The 25,407-nt window shown below is 40.7% G+C and overlaps 1 protein-coding gene across 4 annotated transcripts; it reads left to right on the top strand.

Moving 5' to 3' along the window:
* LOC110957154 (rho GTPase-activating protein 40) lies at positions 1-25,407 on the top strand. 4 transcript variants are annotated; one of them, XM_022203152.2, is made up of 16 exons: positions 1-206; positions 2,909-3,033; positions 10,867-11,093; positions 12,054-12,274; positions 12,962-13,040; positions 13,806-13,954; positions 15,221-15,386; positions 16,259-16,350; positions 16,697-16,774; positions 17,765-17,924; positions 18,858-18,940; positions 20,248-20,454; positions 20,776-20,919; positions 21,163-21,314; positions 21,538-21,593; positions 22,470-25,407. In XM_022203152.2, exons 3-16 carry the CDS (start codon positions 10,886-10,888, stop codon positions 22,574-22,576), a joined length of 1,902 nt encoding a protein of 633 aa, XP_022058844.2. In that variant the 5' UTR covers positions 1-206; positions 2,909-3,033; positions 10,867-10,885; the 3' UTR covers positions 22,577-25,407. The 4 variants fall into 4 exon arrangements, with proteins under 4 accessions (XP_022058844.2, XP_022058767.2, XP_022059004.2 ...); XM_022203075.2 differs by lacking the exons at positions 1-206; positions 2,909-3,033 and adding an exon at positions 4,136-5,826; XM_022203312.2 differs by lacking the exons at positions 1-206; positions 2,909-3,033 and adding an exon at positions 5,844-8,286.

Genomic DNA, 25,407 nt, shown 5'->3' with positions numbered 1-25,407 from the left:
GACGTCAGCCGCAAGGTGAGAGGGATAACGTGGACGAAGGAGAGCAGCCTCCCTCATCTCATCTCCTCATCTCCTCTCTCCCGCCATCTGTTTGCCTCTACTTTTCACAGTAAGACTCACCGCTGCTGTTATTCTACATGGAAAACACTTCTTTCCACGCTCAATCGAGCCTTCGCACACCGAGGGCGTCGACGGTGTTTTCTCCGGTAAGTAAACTGGTTTATTGCCAGGGCTCTTTGTTTCCAGTTAGGTAGCTGCCCTTTGTACCTTTTGTGTGAATTCTCTGTCTATAAACTTTTCTTGTTTGTGTTCAGAATAGAGTCGAAATAATGTAGTTTTCTGTATTTATGTGTTTATTTTTGCCGTTTAGAAATGTGTGTTTCTGCTCTCGGGTGTTCAAGCGTTTCTGGTTGCCAGGGTGTCAGGACTTGTTGCTATGGGCGTTTTTCCTGCCTGCACGTGCAGCTGCGGTCACCTCAGTGCGGTGTCCTGCACCTTAACCTAAATCTGCTTTACAGCGGGGTTTTCACTGGATTTACCTGCCGTTTACTACTGCAATATTATGCTTTACTTATTATTTTTAATAGTTCTCATAATATGTCCACGTTTATGCTGGCCTTTAAGACCTGTATGGAAAATGGGGAGTATCGACCTTGACAGACATTTCGACTAATTTGATTGCACAAAAAATTGTCAATAAGATCATTGTTGAGCATGACATTTAACAATTAAGAATAAACATACTAATACTTTCCATAGACTAACTATGTAATGGAAAAATCCTCTAAATTACCAGTATGATTTTTGGCATTTCTATGCCTTCTCTCATTTACCCTCTGCCCAACAGGGTGAGACAGATGGCAGCCCTCCCACTGAGTGATCCTCCTGGAGGCCTTCCTCTCTACTGTTGCAAATACAGTAATATTGAAATAAATTAACATGAAGCAAAACAAAAACACTAAATGATCCACATGAAATATAAATGAAAAATAAAAACAAAGCTTGCTATAGTCAAGTGTCCGGAGACACTTTGGATTTGTTTTGTTTTCATGTATGTTTGTCCAGGGTCTAAACTCCAGCTCTAAATTTATCAGATTAATCCACATATTACAGCGTTAGCTTTAATATTTATATTAGTTTGGTTAAGTTTCATAAATGATCTCTTAACTGAATTATTACTTTAGTTAGGTTATTCACTATAATTATTAACACTGTAACTCTGAAGCAACAATATGTAAATTCCAGGTAAATCCCTCCAATAATAACAATACAGGGGCCTAACCCCAATATCTAAATTTGTCAGGTAAATTTGGAACATCAGTCGTAATCTCAATAATTAAAGAGAAGAAAAAAATTGTCTTTCTGCAGCTGGATTTTCAGTGTTTGTCATTTTATAACATGTTAATAATTCCCACTCTTCCTAGTTTTATATTTAAAGATCATGCTTTATCTCAATGGGATGTACCTGGTTATCTATCTGCTTTGGTACTGATATGATGATGTGCTTGGTTGTCAAATAATATGCCTCACTTTGCTGCAGTCTGGCATCTGTGCAGTGTAATAAAAACAGTAGATTTGGTCAGAGTTTAAGAATTGTAGTAAAACTGTTGAATTAAATGCCTGAATTTCATGCACAGTATCACTGTATATGAATGAGAGCATACTGCCAATATGATATGTTTCAAATAAATTTAGCAATACATGCTACCCTGTTACAAACTGTAAATGAAGGATCAGGGCAAATGGTATGTGCTTGCAAGTCTAAATGGAAATGCAAAGTACCGTGGTTCCTGTAATCCACTTTATCTCCATATGGCATGAGGGGAGAAGGTATTCCAGCTTTCGCTGCTGGCTTAAACCCGTAACTTCTCAGTGAACAGCTTCTGTGATGCTGTGAAGGACTTTAAGTAAAGAAACTTGTTTGTTTAGGTTGATGCAATATAGATTATGTTTCCAAAAGAGAATATTGGAGAATATGAACTCAAAGGCCCAGGTAATTATGTCAAAAGCATGTTAACCGAAAAAATAAGTAAAGTTAAAACTGTGACTGATTCAGCTGCTTCCATTGATGTTGACAGAGGACAGACAGTGTTTGTGAAATGGCTCAGTGTGAAAGAGATCTGGTCAAGGAAGTAAGTTTAACCTGATCATTAGGAGAGATTGGGTTACATGCTGCAGATCATGTTTCAATCATTTATCATGGTTGTTATGATCATCTAAGTGTAGGGTTTCAGGAAAATGTGCTTACTGCCTGATTTATTGCCAACTTATTGTGAGATTAAAGGTCTTAAAATGTAAAACTGGATTGTAGGTCAGCAACAAAATAGTTTAACTCTGATGCACTGCAGGAGTGGCAAGTGGCAAGAAGGAAATGATGATCACGCGTTGCTTGTACATTTAAAGTATGTGAGCTGTTTCTATCAGACCAAAGGTGGTTATTATCCTCCTAAACTATCCAGGCCCGAAGCTTTCATACCAATCATTGTCTCTTCAACACAAAATCTCAGCTGAATCTGTGCACGTGTGGACATTTCAGGTCACAGCTGGTGTTTCTACTGTGTATTGAGTTGTATGTACATTATGTGTTTAATATTACTTTTAAAACATGAAATACATTTTTATAACAGGCTACAAGGAACTAATTTTGAAAAAAAAAATCACAGATTGACAATCATGTTAGGACCCTTGCCTTTGAGAAAATCATGTCATAAGAAAAAAAAAGTCCAGCACTGGGTTAACCTCACCTCAACATTTCAGTGTGACAAAACTGATTTTTAATTTTACTTTTTTTGATTCTTTAATTTTCAACCCCTTGTGCAGGGACAAACTTTGAGTGATACATCAATATGTTTATATGACAAGATAATAAAAAGCTTCTCTCCAGTTCACTTCCCATCTATGCTTCCAGAACAAGTTCAGCTGCACCGCCCAGATGAATTAATGTGCCAGACTTCGCAGCCATAAATAGCAATGAGTGGAAAACCCACAACACTGTGGGTGTGATGCAGGAATTCGATTGCTGCACCTCAGTGTGTATGTATAAACATTGCATGTGCATGGTTCATTATTTCATCCCCATAAAGTGGTTTACACTCATGACAAGTGTTCACTGCAGGCTTTCTTTCACCGTATCTTCTTTGGTCTGTGTGGAGTTGTGTTGTGGTTGTGTGGTTAAAAACTGACTTGCATCAGCTGCATGATTTTCATCATTTGATGAAACGGTTCATTTCACCTCTTTTGCTTGTGTGCTTGTGTGTTTGTACAAGAATGACCATATCTGATATGCTGGTATGCCAAGTTTCTGATTATGTGGATATGACTGACGTGCCGTCAGCATTGCAGTGTCACCATCAGTTTGTTAGTCAAACCATCTGGAGGTGTTGATGAGTCTGTCAAATCCTGTACTGCATTGAGATTCTAATTTGCATCTTAAACGTTGGCTATATTCTCCTGTAAAGTCTAATCTAGATAGTTGTTAGCCAAGAGAACTGGCTAACAGACCAGCAAAATACCAGAATAATTTAACATGGCATTCAACTTTTACAATCAAATGTCCTCCTTTCTATTCAGTTCACATCCTTCCTTTTCTCCTATAACAACATTTTGCCCTCCTCTGTCATCATTTCAACACATTTCTCTTTTCATTATTTCTCTTGCTCCTGTATTCTGCGTCACTTTCCTGTCCTCCCTTCTCTTCCCCTACACTTGACACATGCTCAGTGCCCTGCTTGCCAAGAGGTAGATGAGCAGGGCACGAGGCTGAGCTGGCTGTCACATGCCATCTGCAGGGTCACATGAAGACATGCCATCACGTTCCTACTCTCCTTTCCCTCCAGACGTTTCTGCGACCTAAGGAGAATTGTCAGATAAGGCGAGAAATATTTTGACTAGCCAGGTACAGCAGTCAGAAAGGATCCAAGAGACAGGAAAGAAACATTTAAGATTGCAAGGAAGAAGAGAGAAGAGTGTGGTCGGACCTACAGTTCAAGGGGAAGAGTGAAGGTGGACTGAACCAGGAGCAAAATTAAGATGATAGTGACTGGGAGACAACGTGGAAGACCTCTGATAACTCTGGTTGACGTGCTGAAAACAATGGGGAGAACAGAAGTAAGGAATAAGCTGAAGTAAGCAGAGAGCGATAGTGAGAAAGGCAAAATCCTCAGAGGCATCCCTGTGGTCTTTGTAAGCTGTGTTGATCTGGTTAGAGATAAACTGAGTCTAAGAAATCACTGGGAAAACTGCCAAAGAGCTGAGACACCAGTAGCATAGGAAACAGACTATACAGATCTCACCAGATACTGAGCAGCAGAGATAGACATATGCTGATTGTTGTATTCAGTTAGGTATGAGTAAACCTCGCTTTACACACTAGTATTTAATGGTTTATTGGTTGTGCAGAAAATTGTATTATTTGGGGATTAGACTGTTTTTTTTACAGTGCCTGGTAGAGAAAAAGGAGGTTTTACACCACTGAGTAGCTCACATATGTTCCTAAAAACACTGTATGGATTCTTGAGAATGTAAACCCCTCCAGGACTGATGCATTACATAGTCCAGCTCTTAGGCATTAACTCCAAGGCTTTCCTATATAACGGGACAAATTAGGTAAAGCTTATTAAAAATTCACTTTGAGCACGATTATGATGTCATGGTTAGCCCAACTGCTGCCTTAGCTCATTTCAGCACCAAGTAATGTTTTATATACCAGTGTCAGGACAAGACTAAGAACAGTCAGTGAAAATAGTCAGCTACATTTCCACCATTAGTGCCTTTGCCATGAAACTGGCCTTTTCAAATGACGGTTAAAAAAATCTTTTTTTAACACATTCTTTGTATCGGGCTGCACAGTGTTTCGGTGGTTAGCATTGTTGCCTCACATTTAGAACATCCCTGGTTCGCGTCCAGGCCTGTGCCTCTTTCTGTGTGGAGTTTGCATGTGAACGAGAGTGTGTTTAGTTATGTGTCTGCGGTAGACTGGCAACTTGTCCAGGGTGTCCCCTGCCTTCGTCATGAGTCACCTGGGATGTTTGTGTTCTCTTCTGTACCCCATCAATCAAAGACCATGGGTTGCCCTGTGTTCCTCCCTCTGATCCAAAGTTCAGTGAGTGTTTTTTTCATTCATGCCTCTTAAATTGACTGTGGAGACTGTTTAACAAAATGTCTAGTAGATCTTCATATCCAACCATGCTGTAAATAAGTACCAGTAAATTGGATTATGGCCTTCAGTTACCTATGAAAACTATTTGAAGGTGGGAACAATGAAGGTAGAAACAATGTTGCAGATTCCTTTGCTTGGGTTTGAATAAAAGAGCAAATTAATGAGTAAGCATGTGTCCCTAGTCTGAAGGATATTTTATACTTTTCTTTGTTCCAGTAAATGTTGAAGCCACAGCATTAGTTGATCCAAAAAGTCAGTCGAGCCACCCATCCAGCAGCCTAGTCGGGCATGCAGCTGTTGTGGTCTCTTCATTCAAATCCATGTCCAAACTAACAATTCTTATCATATCTTCCCTCAGTCTGTCCCAGCCCCAGTCAGCTATTCAACCACTCAGCTTCTGTCCCTCCCCAAGTCCCCCATGCAGACCTCCTTTCCTGCACCAGGATGCGATGTAGTGACGTGTCTGCCAGCATAGTTGGAGTGTCCTTGTTCTAATGTGTTTGTGCATTGAAGAGATTACAAGGAAGCAGCTTGCCAGGGGCAGGCAGCTGCTGTTTCCTACGGCTTGTGGCAGTTTGGGGGGACACCAGCAGGATGCCATGGAGGAGAAGTAGCTCGGCGGCCCTGCTGCTGCTCTCAGGCAGAGTTATCGGGCGGGCCAAGGCCAGGTAGGATTAGGCTTTTGCTGCCGCTGTGGGCTCAGAGTTTGCTGAGGCTTGTGGCTCATGCATAGGTTGACTTGTTGTTATTCTGAACTAGGTTTGGGTTTCACCTTGTCTTGAGTTCCTTTGGTAGGAGTGTTTTTTTGGTCAGTCAGCACAAAAAAAATGTATTTGTCTAGATTCTGTAATGACTTTTAATCTCAGTTTTACTGTTTGGTGCTTTTTTGCCCTTGATGATGTTACCAAATCAAAATAACTGTTTCTGATTTTTCATATCACAGAACCTAGATGTTGCGACAAACACTTTCTCAAGGCCATATGAGCTAATTGTTGCATTCTATGTAAGCTAAGAGGCTTTCAGTGGAATTCAGCCACAAGGATTAAACACTGTGTGTTGCTTTCAACACGAGCCGCTTTTTCAAGTGGATTACAGTATTCCTTGACCTGAGTTGTTGCTTGAGGTTACTTTGTGTTATTTCCCACAGAGCTGAGTATGAAGGTAGACAGCAGCTTTGAATTTTGTCTATTCTTCTCTCAGAGTAGGTGGCTTCCTGTTGATTCTCTGTGTTAACAGAGGTCTATTCAACAAGGAACAATCTCAAACACTTTGACATTTTCAGTAGTCCTTTTTAAAATTAGCATGGAGCATGTGCTGCTTTGTTTTGTGGTCAGGCTTTATGACTCGCTGGTGAGTTGAGGGGTATTATTAGCTGGTTTCAAACTAAAACAATGCGTCTTTACCTCTTGGTTCTTACAGCAAAGCAAGCAAGGAAGCATGGGGAACAGACTCATAGCTATTTTTGATTCCTGTTTATATTTTGTTTTTTGAGGGGATTTCATAATGCGGTTCACATTTTTAGCGTGAGGTTTTACGTGAGGTCATTATGATGTCAGTTGTTATGAGTCTGGCACAAGAGACTGAAATCTTTCTCCTATTTCCAAATTCAGATTGCAAACAGGGGTCATGTGACAAACTATAGAGGGCTGAAGTAACTGGTTCAGCTTGTATACTGCATTACCAGTTTCAGTTGCATTTCCATGAAAATACATTTCCCAACATTGTTCCATCAAGCTTTTATTAGAAGAGACAGAACTAAGTCATGCATTAGCAGAAATTTGAAAAGCACACGTGTTGAGGTGAAATGTGTGGAACACTATGCTATATTTGTCATTAAATTGCCCATGTGTCAAAACCACTACACATTCAAATGATATACAGGCTGCCATCAGCATGACAAGAGAGAATGGAGTAACTGTGCTGAGTGATTTTATGAGATGTTCAGGGGTTACAAAGCTGCTCACAGGCAATGTTGACAGACCTGTTGCACTTGAGAAGCTCAAGGAACTTTCTTTTGCTTTTTGTTTCTCTCACTCTATGTTGCACTCATACACATACATGAACATCCCCACACAACCACCTGGCAGCCATTTATATCAGATGGTTAGTCGCCCTCAGGTATGAGGTTCAACGACGATGTTAGCTATGACAACATGAATGGGTGCTTTCTTCCGCATATAAGGCATGATTTGATTTAACTCATCGCGTCATGAGCTGTCACTCCACAACTATGTGCTGATTGATTAAAGATTGCGATGCGTGCTTTGGGACAGAGTTTGAATAAAAAAGAAAGCCTTCTTCATTCTTCTGACCCATTTGATTAATTTAATTGTGGACACATACAGCAACATAAAGCAGAGAGTTGATTAAATGCATCATTTTTCCAACAAAGAAGCCCTGATTAATGAGCTCAAGAAGAGCTGTCTAGCTTACACTAAGAGGCCAATGAATGGATATGTGAATGAATGGCCTGAGGTATTCATGTTTGTAGACATTAAGTGAGCTAGCTTTCACTCATGTGACTAGAGGGTTCATCATGTGTGTCCATTAGACCTCTACAGACCTAAAACAATAGATATCTTTGTTGTATTTCAGCCGAAGTAATTTAAGTGGGGGTTTAAAGTGTGTCAGGTACAGATTCCTGTTTGAACCGGAGAGGAAGTTGATGGCCATCAGGCATGAAGGCAGGGTGTGTCACCTCGCAATGAAGAGGGAGGGAACAGGTGTGAATGATGCGTTGATGTTCAGAGAGTTGTCACTCCCTGCTGCATTCCAGCTCCAACTCGACTCAGCATACAAGTATGCCTCACAGCCCCAAGCCTCACACTGAAGACTTACAACATCACTTCCTGTCGCCGCACAGAGAAACTTGAGCAGCGGACAGATTTACATCGCACTCACATGGTGCCAAACCTCCAGGACTGGATAAAGCTAGTTTTTGTGCAGTACTAATTCCTGGATTCCTCTGGCAGTGTGGCTATGGGAGGCAAAGAGGAGGTAGTGGTGAGCAGGCTCGATTCCAACATGCAGTTTCCACGTACCAAATTGAGCCGTTTCAGGCTCCGTCCAAACAACAGCCCAGTGAGGGGCAAGCGCATGAAGTCAAAGTTCCATAAGAAAAAAGCAAGGTAAGTGTGCAGTGAGAATGAGTTGGAGCTGGATCAGCAGTACTAAATTCACAAATGTTTTGGTGAAAGTTTGGGTATCATCTAAGCCTAGAGCAAACTTGTATAGATGGCAATTTGTGTCTTAAAGTAAAAAGATAACATGACAGGGAAGTGAAACAACAAAACATAAATACGTTGTCCACACCTTCACAGAGTTGAATTTTGCAGTTTATGCTGTGGCATCTCAGAAGTTCCTCTGGTGACTCTATGTGGACTTTTATCATAACATTGAAGCCATATTTTAGTAGTCAGTATAGTGTGTTAGTTGTTAGTTTGCTGACAAACTTTAATTTGTGAGATAGAAACAAAGGTCTGTTGTGAATTTTTCCGTTTGATGTCAAAAATGACTGATCTTTCAGGGGCCATGTTATTGTTTTGGACAGCTGTGTGAGAGCAATGTCTTGAGCCAGATGCTGTATGAAAACAACTGCCTTCATTAAATCATTATACCTTTTTAGGAATGCATCATCTATACTAATTCTTATACCTAAGCTTAGGTTGTTGGCTGGTTGAGTTTTGATCAGAAGCTAAAGACTCAGAGATCACACTTCTTTCTGCAAAGCATTTATTTTGTTTGCAATTTTTTAAAATTACATCTTTGTTATGGTCTTGCAGTGACTAAGAAACTGTATTAACTGTGGAGTCCTCTAGAGCTGAAGCAGTTAGTTTACAGAGAGAATTAGTCATCAACAACTGTAATTGACAGGACAATTGTAATTGTTGTTGTCAGTTAACTTGCATGCATGTCAGACATTTGCTCCTGTTCTTAAATGCGAGGATTTTCTACTTTGTGTTTCATTTGTTTTTAAAACTTTTGCGTTTTTGTCTGCTGGTAGGATTAAACACACATTTTCGAGTGTGACTGTGGTGTGAATATTCATAAACTGAACACTCAGACAGATCTGCCTTGTCTAGTGAATGTCTGGTGCCTTCACTAATGCCAGTATCATTGCTGTTACCAATCTGTCAGATTCGAACTATGCATGATTTCTCACAATGCATTCAGTGTCTGCTAATTATAGCTATATAACCTCATCGGTAGGATTTTTATGGTTTTGGGAGGACATCTTTATGCGAAAAGTTCAGATATTACTCAAGTGTTTAAGGTTTTCCATGGAAATGGCTTGGATTAGCCTGAACTGCAGGGTACAGTCACATTACACCATAAACTGCTGGTGTGTGTGTGTGTGTGTGTGTGTGTGTGTGTGTGTGTGTGTGTGTGTGTGTGTGTGTGTGTGTGTGTGTGTGTGTGTGTGTGTGTGTGGTGGAATGTAACCATACTGGTTTAGAACAGTAAAGCAATAGCATGACAGATTTTGTGTGATAAGTCGATGCAGAGCTTATTTGACAGCTTTGAAAATGAGGGTTTAATCCATGAAAAAGCAGTTAAAGTGTAGTTTTATACTTTAGTACCACACCTAGGAGACTGTTGCATTCATTCAGCTTAACTGTTGACCATTAATTGATTTATTTAAAATCAAATTCAGTGGGGATGTTTCTTGCAAATATTTTTCTGTGCGTAGTGTAATGTTACTAAAAGAAAAAAAAGTGTAAGCCTGCATGTCTTTCTCTTAAAATCTGTTTTTAATTGCCTGTTTCTCTTGTTGTTACCTACTAATAAAAAGACTTTCATTGAATTAAGTACCTATTAAAACCTATTTCTGAAAGACCACAAATCGTGTTCATCACACCAAGGCGTTGATTCACTGCTAATGTGAGCATTTATGAGCAACATCTTGATGAGCTCATTGAATCATAACTGAGAGTATGACAGGCATTTTTGACTCTGATACATCGGCAACTATCATTTCATTGTCTCTACATTCTCGACAGCATGATAAGACATCTGGTGCTCTAGAACAGAATGGTTTGGCATGTCTCTTGAGATTTGCTGACTACAAGAATGTGGATGAACCGCATGCCACTGGAGTGAATCGGCTGACCACTTCCTGTGTCTGTGATCACAGGGTCACATTATGGTGTGTGAGGGGGTGAGTGAGTCTGCCAGCTGAGTGTGTTCCATTGTTGGGAGAGAACACTGTCCTCTGTTGTTCAGTCCAGCTCAAAAATAGCACATTGCCTTTTCCCTGCCTGTGCTTGGATCAGAAGCTTAGGGCAAATTTAGACAAATCAGGATTTCTTTTTCCAAAATTCTCTTCATTGCATGTTTCTTGCTGCATTGTTAGTAGGTAACACTCATTTCTGTAGGCAGAGGGGTGTGACCCTCAGGGAAGCAGATTTCACACTGCTACAGTGACATCTAGTGGACTTGCAGGGTACTTTGCCTCCAGGCCACATTTTACAAGAACAATAGAGACCCCCCTTTGTGTCCGTTCTCGCCGTCTCTCTCCTCACTCCGGCCCTCCCTCCATCCCACTCCTTTTGTTTCTCCATCTCTCTGGGCTCTCCCGGCTGATTCATCCTCCCCACACCACCTCAGTCTTCACCAATTCTCCCGTGTTTGTATGTGTCTTTGTGTTTCTGCTCATTTGTTTGCATGCATGTGTGTGATTTCTTTACGTGTGTGTATGTCTGCACCAGAGATCCCAGCCCCACCGAGATGAGCGTGGACCCCTGGGCCGGCACGCAGGACCAGGCAGCCGCTGAACACGCACACAGCACGCACACGCCGCCGCCCTCCCAGGACCAGGAGCAGCATCCCGACGAACTCTGCCTGGACTCATTTTGGAGTGAGGTAGAGACTATTCGACAGGGGAGTGGCTACACAGACCTCGACTGCACCAGAAGAGACTCCAGACAGTCAGAAGGTAAATACTGCAGAGCCTGCGCTGACTGATAAATAACAGACAAAACAGCTGAGAAAGAAGCCCACTTGAGATTGTGTGATTGTAGAAAATAATAATGATTAACTCAGCTGCTACCGAGATCCTCCATGAAATGATGCATTTGCCATGGCAACATATCAGGTTTCTCTCATGCTGTAAAGTAGCGCTCATCACCATGACAACACTATCAAACACTGTGGGTGGGAGTGTTTCATATGCAGATGCCAAATAGCCATTCATGTCTGATGACTTTTAATGGAAGTGTTCTTTTATTATGCCTATTCAAATTGTCTGATCGTGTTAATTTTGCTTTTCTTTTTATGTAAACAGAGGCACTTTGTATTTTTTGATAATGACTAAACCATCTGTGTGTAATTGTACTGCATTATTATTTTAAGATGATGAACAATTTTATGTTCTTCCTGAATTTAACTGCTGTATTTAGAGAACCAGTTCTTCATACAGTCAGGCAACACAGAAACTAGTTCCTACTTAGAGATTAGCTGTTACTGATAATTAACACTCATTAACTACCTGCTGTAACTGTTGTATAGCTGAGCAAGCTGACAAAGTTGAAGTTGCTCTTCTAATGTGTAAAATATAAAACTGTATGATATTGTCTATCCTCCTTTAAACAGTTACAATGGTTTGTGTAAGATCTTGTGATGCTACAGTCATTTCCTGTGGACACGTCAGTGGCTTTTGATTGGATTGTGCCGCAATTTACACATTTTCTAAATTTAAACAATGTGAAGAAGTGTTTTCGTAAAGCTAGATTGAGTAAATCATCAGTTACTTAAAACTGGTGTACATTTTATAATTAAAATTTTAGACCTGAAATTGCTTTGAAATTTTAATTTAGTACTGCAACATTCTGCATTTTATTCACATCTTCTTGTTGTCTGTGTGAGTTTACATCTAAATGCCTGTTGTATGTTTCAGAGGGAGAACAAGAGGAGCAGTGGCTGGCCGATGCTGGCTTGTCAAACCTCATCAGTGAGGACAGCGAGGATGTAGATAACGCGGTGCTGCTGTCCACTCTGACCCGGACGCAGGCCGAAGCCGTTCAGCGCCGACTGGATTCCTACACGCTGTCCCTCCGCAAAAGGAACAAACCACCTCCCCGCGACGTTCGTGACATCTTCCACTCCCCTATCGCTCAGGTCAGGATACTGAAATACAATGTAAATCTCCATCTGTCTAAGGGAGACTCTTCTACAGCTGGTCGCAAATATTTATGCCCTACATAGTGATACATGCATTCAAATGATCTACAAATAGAAAAAAAAGAATTTATTCAAGATTGTCTTAGAGTAACTTTCTCTGTACTTTTAATGTGGCTACCTAATTAAAAGATCCTATGTATGTGTTTCACAATTTAATTTGAGTTTGTGTAAAACCTTGACTTTCTAGTCTTATGGTCTTTGTTCTGTAGAAAATCTGTGTCAGGTTTTCAGCAAGATGAGCCTGCTTGTGTCACATGCAATTAATATAATATGCAGTGAGATATAAAATACGCATTTCCCAGGTGAGCGTTTAGACTCAGTAAGGGGCTTTCTATTGTCCCTCAGTATTGTGCTATCTTGTTTCATGGAGATGGGCTGACCTGTGACAATAAAGGCAGATCACATATAAAGGCCATGCTTTGTCCTCACTGCCTGTCTGAGACTGTCTTAAAGGGGATCAGAGACACTGTTTCTCTGATCCTTATCAGTGCTTTATCAAAGGAAACCCTCTGTAGACCCACATCTATTCACTTATTGGACACGGATATTGAAGAGCTGATATTTATAACAACCATGGATTGCAAAAACATTGTAAATGTGTTTTCAATGTGACTCTTTCACCAGACCCTTCTGCCTGAGTCTCAGCAAAGTGAAGACCTTGCCCAAAACAGCATGGCATCGGTTGCCAAAACACCACTATCAGGTAAGAACTATGTAATATATTTGGACTAAGTCAAAATCAAATTTCCAAATACTAAAGGAAAAACAAACAAGTGGATGCACTCTTAAACCCAAGTACAGCGCGGCAATAGCTGCAATTTGTCTCAGTAATGTAATTTAATCCAAACTTTACTCCATAATCATCCCTGTGTCGATCATTTTAAGCATTCGTCATTGGTTTACTTGTAATGACCTACCTAAATGTGAGCAGCAGGTACGTGGGCATCTGATGACGATAGATCATGCCACAACACCTGTCATCTGTCATTTCATTGGCTCAGATTAATCCTTGGATTACTGCCTGCCACTACATGTCACTGCTGGAGAAAGCCCCTGTCAGATTTGCACTAAGAGAACATGCAGAAAAAACGGTTTGCTAATTGGAGAATCCTGCCATTCATTTGTAGGTGTTTCAATATTGAAAACATACAGCAGGCTGTCATCTGTTGTCAAGCAATACTCAAACATCTGAGATAAATTACTACTATCAAAATGGACTGTAGTTTTATTTTAGATGGTGAGAGTAACTTCGGCTGTATTCTTGTTTAATGTTCTTTGAAATGATCTGTTCCTCTACTGATCCTGAGGAGATTAAGGGAGTTTATGGTACATTTCCTCACTTGTATGTTAACTTTCTGCCGTATTTCTTCCATCAAATTAATATTTTGTAACATCTGTACACTAGACTTGCTTATATAAACTAACAGACTGCTGTTTGTGTATGTTTATTGGCATGTTTCCCGCTCAGCTGTGACACCGGAGCATCAGCGATGTGCTCCCAAAGAGGAATTCTTCATCACTGATGTTGCCTACTGCGAACAGGCCGTCATCTTCCTCAAACAAGCCAAACTGCCGCAGAATAACAGCCAACGCAGAAAAGAGGACGGCACCCTGCCTGTAAGCACCCAAACAATTTTCATCTCTCCCACTCATTTTCCAGAATGACTGTGGCTTCAGGACAGCTTTGAAGAAAATCTGTAAACGGTCCTGATATGAAAGGGGAAGAGAATTTGCAAATGAAATATAAAAGGGAAATACTGACTTGTGTTTCACTGTCTGTGTTTCCTACATTGATTTTATTTTGGTGAAAGGGAATTATATTGACAGAAATGACAACAATCACGCAGTTTTAGGGAACAGTAACTGTACATGATGAAGTATAACACCCATTAACAGTTCAGCTTTTGCTCCCGATGATAATTTACTTCAATTAAACCCTGTAAACATAAAAAATATATAAATTCAGACTATAGGTTCTTCGTCTGAACATATTTTTTGGAAAATATCTGTGCACATACCCTTAAGACTAATTATTGACATTGGGCTTAGTACCATAAATTCCTATGGTTTATCTTTTCTGACTGAGCATTTTTTGTTTTCAAGTCCCAACGTGCCAAAATTCTTTGTCTTTTTTGCAAAGTTTTAAGAGCTTACAAATGCTTTAAGGGTTTTAAGATTGGAATTTTTTTTATTCACAGTTGTTTTTTTATGATTTTCTGTGTTTTTGTGTTCTTGTCTCACTGCAGACAGCCCGTCAAATCCCCATTTTGGCTCCATCAACTCGAGTTGGTTTAATTTATGGTCATGATTATAACGGGGTTTGATGGTATTAAATGTATTAAAAAAATAAATGTAATTGCTGATCAGAAAAAAAAACTGTCACAGTAATTTAATGTCAAGCCCCTCACAGACATCACAGAATGTTTCAGTCCTGTTTTGGATCAAGAGTTTCATGTAAACCTGGAAAACACACAAACACACACGCATACAAATGTTATTATAAGCCATTTGCAATCAGCCCTCCACTGCTGGTTAGATAACAAGGTTAAGCAGATAAGGAATGATGGAATTAGCTCAAAACAAAAGGAGACTTGTTGTGTTACAGAGTCCAGCAGATTTCTTTTTCTATTTTGGGCTAAATAAGTTTCCTGTGCAATGGGGAAGAATTTGTGGTTTTGATCAGTGGTCCTAATTATGCATGTTCGGATACCTTTCTGCCACGTGTACTTAAAGAAACTGATTTACAGTCCATCTGTTTTTCTCTTCCTTATAGTTTTTCTCCTTGTATGCTGTCTGTCTTTCACTCTTCACATCCACTTTCTAACTTTCAATTCCACTCCCCATCTTCTCACTTTTCTCTTTCCTCCACTCTCACCTCCACAGCGGGTTATCTGCCCCAAGTGCCGTCTAGGAGTGACTCGTATTCAAGATCTGTCCCACGCTGACATGAAGAAGGTGCGTCAGTTGGCTCTCATCGACATGACAGCGTTGTCCGACCTTCTCGAGCTCGAGGTCAAAAGAAACAAAACCGGCAAGAGGAAAATCCCAGGTGGGGTAGCACTCATACTCACAGGAAAGACATAACACACACAGAAACTGATGTCACCTTTCTTATGAAGAAAATATTAAAGTATGTTTTTTTTTTTATTTGCCTTTGAGCCACACACACAAACTGTCGGCTCTGTAAAACTAGTTACATATTCATTACTAATAGTGAATCACAGTCATAAATAGTCCCTTTTAGTTAGCACTGCAGTATGTTGTCACCCTCATCCGCACACAACAACACAAGCAGGGCATTTAAAAGCATTAATAGTCATTAAATAGATTTTTTGAAAATGAAGGCCTTAAATGGCATTAAAAATCATTATGTTTGGTTTTCAGTGGCATTAAAAATTCTTTCTGCAGTTTAAGAAAAATATTTCATAATAAAATAATAATATGTAATAATAGACTGCGATTTGTCAGATATGTGCATCTGCATAAACATGCTAAAGCATTGCGATAACTGTTCCAGCCGGTCAGGTATAATTGCCAAATACTGCAGGTTTGGAAAGTGGCCGGCAGGCTGGACCAGGCGGAGGAGAGCTGGGAAATGGGGAAATGCAAATTCCAGCAAAAATGGCCAGAAAACGTGGAATTCAGAGAATGACTGCAGCCCGTGGGTGGTCAGGGGTGGTTTTCCAATTCAAAAACAGTGAAATATTGGGACAGTTTTCATATAAACATCATCTTTTACAAAAAAAACCAAAAACCAAACCTGTGTAATTTGTTGAGTTCACGGTCATGGCATTAAAATTTCTACAGTATAGCACTGAAATGACATTAAAAACCATTAAGTTTGACTGGCTGATTTCTGCAGAATCCCTGACAAGTAACACCATGTGAGGCAGACATGACTGACACTCTGATCTTTCACAGAGAGCACGCTGTTTGGGGTACCTCTGGCCACGCTGCTGGAGAATGATCAGAAAATGAAGCCCAACACCTCAACTCCTCTGTTCATGCAGGCGGTAAGAACCTATAAATGCATCTGTGTGATATGACCTTTCACAGGCAAAACACATACAGTGAATAAATGACACGCTGCATGTGAAGCAAAATTTGTATGTGCTGGATAATAATAAGCCTGTTATTCTCCTCTGGTCTGACAGAAGATGACAATTTTTTTTGTCATAGGTAGAGAAAATAATGGAGAGTATTCAGTGTCCTCTGTATGTGAAATGCTTGGACCACACCCTGTTTGTAGCAGCAGTTACTGAGTATAACCAGCAGAGGTGAGCTAGAGATTCTTATCTACTGGTGCCTGACTCTGCTGATGTCTCTCTCCCTTTTTTCTTTCTCTCTCTCCCTCTGCAGTTGTTATCGTTTCTGGAGAAGAAAGGAGTCGATTCAGAAGGGATCCTGCGGGTTCCAGGGTCTCAGTCCAGAATCAAGGTGCAATATTGGGATCTACACACACCTGACACTGCCCCTAATTATTTTACTTATTTGCCTCGTGTGTGAAGCAAAGGCCTAAAGAGCAGCCAGAATATTGACACAATTGAACGGCAGAAGAAAATCAACCAGCTTTACTAAGGTTAAGTACAGCTGACATTTAGAAAAACAAGGTCTTATGAGACAAAATCAATCACTCTTTCAGCTGCTGAGGCCAGATAGCCTTTAAGATGCTGTATTTAATGTCGAGATGGTGAATCATTTAAACCCCAGCAGCCACAAGAGGGCACCAGTTAGCAGCAAGGAAGGAAAAACTGCCAGGTAGATAATGAAGTAGTTGGCAACAGTGAAAATTAACTGGATTTCATAGTTTTGTTGTGATTTCTTTGGTTAGTCTCGGGTTTCAGTAGCATACCAAAGTGTTAGAAAAGTATTTATTCATTATTTAATGTTTACTAGATAAAAAGAATCTGAATTTTTGTCACATTGCTACTACTTGCAGCTGAGTCAGTTAAGACTTCATGGTTGCACCAGGGAGCTCAGAATTTTGTATTCTTTATGAAATCTGCTTTGAGCAAATATAATTTTTGGCAAATTATGTGAAAGAGACATGTAGAAAAAAGTACAACAATAAATATTATGATTTAAAGCTTGATTTTAGTTGAGTTTCTTATGGAACTGCATGTCACAAATGATTAGTTCAAGAACCTGCAGAAAGTTTAAACGACTATTGTTGGCAATTTTTTGAAGACAGCATGCTTTTCAAACCCGATGGCAGGGTATGAGGCTTAGAGGTTTTAATTCAGTAGCGTTTGTTCTTAGGTGGACCTTTCACAGACTTACTGTGCAAAGCATCAAAATCAGTTTTTATAGCTGCCATTTTTATCGTCATAAATAGTAAATATAATTGTAACAAGCTTTAAAGTGAGACAGATCAGTTTGTTAATCAATATGCACCGACTGAAAACTGCATTTTTTTCCTCTGTGCAGCTGCTGCAGCAGAACTTGGAGACCAACTTCTACTCAGGGCAGGTCAGCTGGGATGAAGTGAGTCCAAATGATGCTGCTGCACTACTCAAGAAGTTCATCCGTGAACTGCCTGCTCCTCTGCTCACTGCGGAGTACCTCAACACCTTCAGCGCTGTCAGAGGTCAGTGTACCCGACTGCTGCTGGATAAAATATCATTTATATTTTATCCTCCTGCGTTATTGTGAAAGGTTTGCAGCATTCTTACAGTAGATTTAAAATGCCGTGCATGCATTGAACAGATTGTGCAAAAAGCATTGCATCACACACATGCACCCATTACACTTCAGTTATTTTAATGCGGCTACCGTTCAGAGAGTGCAGACCTTTGTTGGTTGTTTGGACTAAACCTGAGAACTTTCTGTTTCAGGACAATGCTCTATAGTTACATAACAACCAGATCAGTGATACTATGCACACAGTATATCACTATGCACGTGAAAACGTTGAAGTGAGTGACTACATTTGTATCGATCATTTGATAGCATCTCAAACATGTTCAGGTTTAATTAAATTACTGTCTAATAGACGCATATACAGCTGTCCCTTTTCCACTCCTCAACACAACAACCTGCTGCCCACTTTTCCAGACAGCTCAGCAGGGCTCACATGATAATTACAGCACCTTAGTCCCTTCACCGTGATGGCAGCACTGCGTGGCACTTATCTTTTATGCTCCAGCTGAGAATTCAACATTAAGATGAGCAAATTGACACCATTTGAAGGGGTGCACCGGGACCATCAAAACGCACACTCAGTGACACAGCAGAGCAGAGGATCCGTTATTTTCACATCAGTTTCTCCTTAATAAAAAACTGACTGATATTAATACAACCTGACTGATGACTCGCTGATGTATAGTTTGTGAGGAGGATCAGTGCAAAGTGATAAATGACGTGTGACCACAGAAACATAAGCTAACAAACCTAATGGCCACCTGTCACAGTGCCATTAATCTTTAGACATCCCATTATTCTTAGTCACAGACAGAGGAAATTAATAGTGTGTGTATGTGTGTGTTCAGTCTGTCTCATCCACGTATTCTTACTTCTTTAGACATCACAGAGCTGAAGCAAAAACTCCACATGTTGAATCTGCTCATCCTGCTGCTGCCTGAGCCCAACAGGAACACACTAAAGGTAAAGACAACACGACTATATGATGCTTCATGCGATGCATTCAGCACAGAAACAGTGAATCAAGCTTTAAGACAAGTATATAGATTACAATTTTAGCACATATATCGAATCTGTAGGTTTTTTTTTCATTGTTTCAACCTCAGTTTTAGCAAACACTTGGTTTTTTGGTGTTCGGCAGCAGTTGTGTTGCATGAAAGCACTTTTTTTCCATGGAGGAAAAAGAAACTTAGTTCAATCGATGTGATTCCTGCCATGTAAATCTGATTTTGTTTGAACAGTAATCTGTCCTGATCACATCTGGTCAGCATGGAAATGAGATACTTCTGCTGTTCTTCTCAGCCTGTAGTTACTTTTCTACTTAGGATTACACCCAAACAGATAACGAGGATCTTAATTATAATGAATTGTTGTAGATAAAACTACCTGTTCATAAATGTTTTAAATTAGCTCCACCCCGAGTATAACAGCAAGAGTTTCCTTTCACAGTATCAGTAAAAACATATGGAATTATGTAAGAATATAATGCTCACAGGGGCCATTTTCAATGTTAGAGCACTTTTGATGCTTTGAGGACATTTATAATTGCACTTCATTTTCACTTTTACTTAAGCAACTAATAGAGTAGTTTACACTGAAATGGTGCCATTTCAAAACTAGCTACCAGAATGTTTGAGTATTTTATCGTGGACATATGAAACAACAAGAATTTTACAGAATCCATGAGAGATCCCAAAAGTGTTAAACTGGACAAATAGTCTGAAATTTTCATTTCAGACTATTTGCTCTTCTTAGATTTGTCAGAAATGTATCCCAAATGACTCTTGACCAAAGCATCGTTTCGTAATGCATGACTGTATTGTTCTGCTCATAATCCACATTTCAAACACTCTGCTCTGTTATATAACGGCTTGCATTAACCAATGACTCACTTTTACCAACATAAGTGTGCAGTCAGCTCTGCTTATAGCAACCAGGAGCATAAAACCCACCTGAACTAATTACTTTGACTCCAGTGGAGGCAGCTGAAACTTACAGTGCATTAACATACTTCTCAGCAGAGGTGTTACGGATGATTCAGTCACTGTGATAATTCACTTTACTCCATTTTGTCCTTCGTGTAAGTGCCCTTTTTATCTTTTGAAAGACATTTGCACAGTGCTCAGTGGAAAGCCAGAGTGAGTCTTTTAAGTCTGTAAAATCTGGAACTGTGTGTTTATACCTCCATGCTGCACCTTTTTATTTTAAAATAAATGCTAAAAACAGCTGAAAGCCCTCAGCCTCATGTATCTCCATCTGCGTTTCTTCAGGCCCTGCTCGAGTTCCTCAGTAAGGTGGTTTCCAGGGAGAAAAGGAACAGGATGAACCTGTGGGCTGTCGCGACCATCATGGCTCCCAACCTCTTCCTCCATAAGGCCGTCCCCAGCAGACTGACTGAGGGGGCAGAGAAAGGACAGGCAGAGAAGGCAGCTGACGTTATGAGGCTCCTCATCCGCTACCAGGATCTGCTCTGGACGGTAGGACACTCTACATTAATCATGCATAATAGCGTGGTTCTTATTTGCTTTTTTCATTTTCTGAATGTGCTCCAGTTTAACTTTAAAGCCTTTAAACCAGTTTTATTATTAATGAAGACAATTTAAGCAGTATTCATCACAAAAACTTTATTATCAAGGGAATAAAATGCAACAGAAGCTGAGTGTGAACTGAATATCTTGAAAGTGGCTTTTCTCATTTTTTTTCCTTTTCTTTTTTAGAAACCAAGTGAGTAAACTAGTGATAAAAACTTTTAGGTAAACACTTCATAACATGCTGTGTCGTGTTGTTTTTCTGTTCAGATCCCTAACTTCCTCATGAGCCAGGTGCGTAAACTGAATGAGAACAGTAACCGGCGTTACCAGTTCTATGACCGCCGCATCAAGAACCTGCTGAGGAAGATTCACACAGACAGCAGGGACAAACCTGACAAAAACACCTCTGAGGTGAGTTGGTTTAGCACTACTCAGCATTACTTCCAGAAATATGTGTTCCTGTGTAAGTTTGTCTGTGGACTTAATAAAATGATGTAGCAGTTAAAGGTTAACACAAGAAGAATCATAAATAGGCCTGCTGTACATTCATTAAAACATGCTAAAACCTAAAGAAGCCTCCCTCTAAGTCTACCGTTGTTACTTTACATTAAAAACGATGACAGTGCTGAATCTTCTCATACTCTTTCTTTGCAGCCGCGTCGTACAGTGAAGATCCAGGTTGGTGATCTAGTGAGCGGCACGATGGAGTTCCAGCTCAACATCAACTCACGAACCTCAGACCTGCTCTCCCAGTTTCACCGCCAGTTCCTCCGCAGCCCTGACAATGGAAAAGGCAAAATGCGAAGGTATGATACTGCAGCAGCATTAAAACACCAAATGTTTCATCGAGCTGTGCCACATGACTGACTGCTCGGATTGACAAACACAAAGGTTTGATCACTTTTGTAACTGACAGGTTTCTAGAGGCATGAGTGTCAGTTTACTAAATTGTCCTGTAAGAATGAAACCTATAAATCCACCTCGATGGAACAGCACAACCTGACACATGGTGTGTGTGTCTCTCCACAGAAACGGCTCTGTGGTGTATCCAGACTGCGCCCTGTACGAAGTGGGAGGAAATATTGGTGAGTTAAAGTGTCTCTGCCGTTTGATCGGAGCAACGCTGGCATTTGCATGTCTTTCTGCTCATTGAGCTGATGAGAGTAGCAAGGTGTTATGTAATGAAGTGAAAAAGCGCCAAAGAGACACGAGCTGTGCATCTGCAGTTATCAGAGCAGACAAATGCTTATTACACACTTGTCTGCTCGCTCACATGAGAGCTGACACAGTGAACAGTACAAATTAAACTTTTTCAGACAGTTCAACTTTGTGACAGAGAAGCCTCTAAACCTCCATGTTGGTGCCCGACACTTCCAGTTATCGTTTTGACACAAACACAAGCCGATTTCCAATCATTTTACAGGAAAATAATCAGCAACTATTCTGGTGATCTATTAAGATTTCAACTGCTTTTCTGTTCTGTTTGAAGCTTTTAAAAGCACAAACCGTAGCTGCTACACCGATGAACCCTGCTTAGCTAGAAATGCATTTACTTGCTGTATAAATACACTTCATGTTTCAATATGCACAACTGAGCACAGGAAGAAAAAAAAACATGAAGATTTAATTGAGAAACACTGACAAAAGCAGTCGTCGGTTAGATAAATCTTAATGTAGAGTAACATCACAGCTGTCCCAAGAAAATCCGGTCTGCATATTTTTTCAGTTTTACTGGATTACATTAAAATATACAAGATCCTTACATGATGGGAACTCTGACTCCCAAGTCAAAACAAAATATCTGAAAATGCTAATTTGGAAGGAACGTTTAATTGGTTAATCTGCATAGATATTCACTAAAAATTTTAAATAATATGTAAGTAATAAAACTTATTCTTTTATCTTGCTCACTTGAGAAAAATCCCAACACCTGTCCTAATTTTTTTGTGCGTTTTCTGCAGGTGAACACTGTTTGGATCCCGACACACACCTCCTGGATTTGTACAACAGTAACCCAGGAGGAGAGTGGTTCATCAAGATGAAACCCAACGCCAGCAGAGGGCTGTAACGACGGATGGGCAGATCGAGGAAAATGATAAAGGCAGAATCTTTACAAAAACATCAAATCCATGCAGCTATCGCTTCTTCATGTCCCGCACAACCTTTGAGCAACAAGCGAGAAGGAGACAGATGCAGGAGGCAGAAACGGTCAGATGGAGAATCTGCCCGGAGCAGAGCCTCAAAACTGTCTGATCACATGAGCTCACACCGCCCTCTTTCCCTTTCACCTTCCCATTTGCCTCCATCTTCTTCTGCTCCTTCCTCCCTTTGCACCATCATCACTCTCCTGCATTACTGCTAGCAAAAAGCTGCCGACATGACTCATTGCTTCCAAACCTGCTGCACAGAAAAGACTAGAAAGAGAGCGAGAGAGGGAGAGCGGCTGGACAGTTTGCTTCGCCATGTTTTCTCTCAAGCAATCATCTCCGACCATGAGTGAGCAGATGGGGTTGCAGAGCACCTCTGGCTATAGAGAGCCGCCCTCCCCCCTCTCAGACCAGCCTCTGCTCCACATACAGAGTAGGTTTGATCCATAAGTCCACTGTAAAAAGCTTCAACATGATACAGGGGTTTTTTGTGCATATTCTCAGCAAAATTGTTTCAGTAGTCTCAAGTTAGAATAACCAGGATATGCAGGTAATCAAACCCGTATCCGTGGAGCAGGTCCTCTACTTCCAGCCTTTAAAAGTGTGGGGTTTTTTTTTATCCATATTGGAAAACTGTCCAGCAGCAGGCTGACAGAGCACGGATGATTTTTCCTCAGCACAAAAGTTTTTGTTGAACCTGCTGTACGAGGGCACGGTGCTCCATGTTTTGATATCTTCTTTTATCCACCAGCTGGGTTTTTCCTGGCTCGGAGTGACGACTCACCAGTGAGTCACATTTCTGTATTCTTCTACCCCAATTACAGAAATAAGTTTTCTCATTTACATGATGTTTAAGAACTCAGCTTATTGGAGCAATCAGACCGTAATCCGGATAATTATGTGAGTGTAAATTCACTGATTGTAGTAGATGCACATTTAGCCTCAAATATGGACAGAAAACCCTTGTCTCATGTTTTTTTTTTGTTTGTTTGTTTGTTTTTAACGGATAAGAAAACAACCACAAGAGGAAAGACACTCAAAACTGAAAGCTGGAAAACATACATGAACTGATGGAATAATCAGTTACTCAGCTGGCTGATCCTTCTCAATCACTCCTGTTCCTTCTCTCCAGCTGCTGCAGATGTTTGAGGCAGAGGGTTTCTCCCTTTCTTCACCTGTGCCATTCAAAGAGGGAAAGAGACCCTGATGAACTGATATTTCTTTATCTGTGAAACCCTGTGATCTCCTGGGTGTTATAAAAATCCACGGACTTCCAAGGACCCCTGACCAGCACAGAGCTGCGCTCAAATAGACTCCTCTTTTTCTGACACCAAGGGATTTGGTGTCACAACCTCAAGGACAGTTGTTGTACCTCTAAAGGGAGTTGTTAAGGACATACAGTGAAGCTGGTCTTCAGTTGTCATGAATGGGGGGTGAAAGGGCTGAAGGGGCTCATGGGGCGTATTGGGATTATTATTATTTATATGAATGTAATGCCATTGTTGCTTCTGTGTTTGGTGAGTACCGCGTAGGATAGAGAGACTTTAGGCTAATGTGGAATTGCTGCACTCAGTGTAAAGTATGTTGTGTTAAGTCACCCATACTCAGTGTGGGAATTTGCAGTGTTTGTGTACATATTGTTCTTTTTTTTTATGAATCTCTTTACATTTGCTAGTAGGATAGATTTCCTGTGTAAATATTCCTCGTTCATATCCACTCTGCTGCGAGGAGAAACCGCCGCGGTAGGACTGTTTGTTGTGATCGTGTTTCTACTCGAAGCTGTTCCGAACACACGCAAGCAGCAAATGAATGTATTAAACGTTTTGTACCGATCGTCAGATGCGAACCGTTTGCTCCTCGCAGCCGGAGCCATGTTGGTGCTCCGCGGCCATTTTGTGGGAAGCATCTCGCACACTCTGCTCAATAGACGGGGTAATGACAGCCGGCCGAGGCGCACACATCTATCAACACCCTCTGCTCCATCTCTGTCACCTCCCCGTAATGGACCGTAATGGCAGCGTGGTGCATGCATCAGAAACGCACACAGGAATCACTTTTCTTTGATAAAGCAGAAGGTAATAAATGGGTGTTATAAATTCTGCTGCCCTGAACCTGACAACAGCAGTGTGTGTGTGTGTGTGTGTGTGTGTGTGGCGTGCGTGCATGTGTGTGATGAGCTTCATTACACAAGTCCAATTGGCCTGTCCCAGGGTCCCAGGCACAGTTCAGTGCCTCGGCACAAAGCGAGCTGATGAAACTGCCTTCTGCTGACAATCAGGAGAACTAGGTCACCTCTGAAGCAGCATCCCTGAGGGCGAGCAGCGTGAGTCCAAACACCCCGAGGAGCCGAGCACATGGACACGCTTTGTCTAAACACACATGCCGAACAACAAGATGTAGAGTCACCAAAACAGGAGGGGTACAAGTCCACGGTTTCCTTTTGAATCTGTTTGTGTTTGTAGATATGTGAAGGTGTGAAGATGCTGCCTATGAGGAGGCATATCTCTGAAACAGTGTTATCTATATACCCAGGGAGCTAAATGACGGACATTTTACAGCGTTTACATTTGTATCCTGCTGTGATCAAAGTGTGAACCCCTTATTGGTGAAGATTTTAGACGTCAGTCAGCAGACGTCAGAATGTATATTTATGCCCTCGTTGCTTTGAATACGTCTGTGAAGATACTTTTTCCGTAGAAGAAAACTTTTCAAAATTGTCCCTTTTTTCTCAATAAATGTGAATCTAATGTTG

The sequence above is a fragment of the Acanthochromis polyacanthus genome, chromosome 5, assembly GCF_021347895.1.
Source record: "Acanthochromis polyacanthus isolate Apoly-LR-REF ecotype Palm Island chromosome 5, KAUST_Apoly_ChrSc, whole genome shotgun sequence".
NCBI classification, from domain to species: domain Eukaryota; kingdom Metazoa; phylum Chordata; class Actinopteri; family Pomacentridae; genus Acanthochromis; species Acanthochromis polyacanthus.
This window is presented reverse-complemented; position numbering and strand designations above follow the sequence as displayed.

What these genes read in the sequence shown, in the direction of transcription:
- LOC110957154 (XM_022203312.2), top strand. Translation starts at nt 8,138, where the DNA reads ATGGGAGGCAAAGAGGAGGTAGTGGTGAGCAGGCTCGATTCCAACATG. An exon ending in AGACTCCAGACAGTCAGAAG is followed by an intron (nt 11,094 to 12,053) that starts GTAAATACTGCA and finishes TGTATGTTTCAG; the next exon opens with AGGGAGAACAAGAGGAGCAG. An exon ending in ACCAGGATCTGCTCTGGACG is followed by an intron (nt 20,455 to 20,775) that starts GTAGGACACTCT and finishes TTTTCTGTTCAG; the next exon opens with ATCCCTAACTTCCTCATGAG.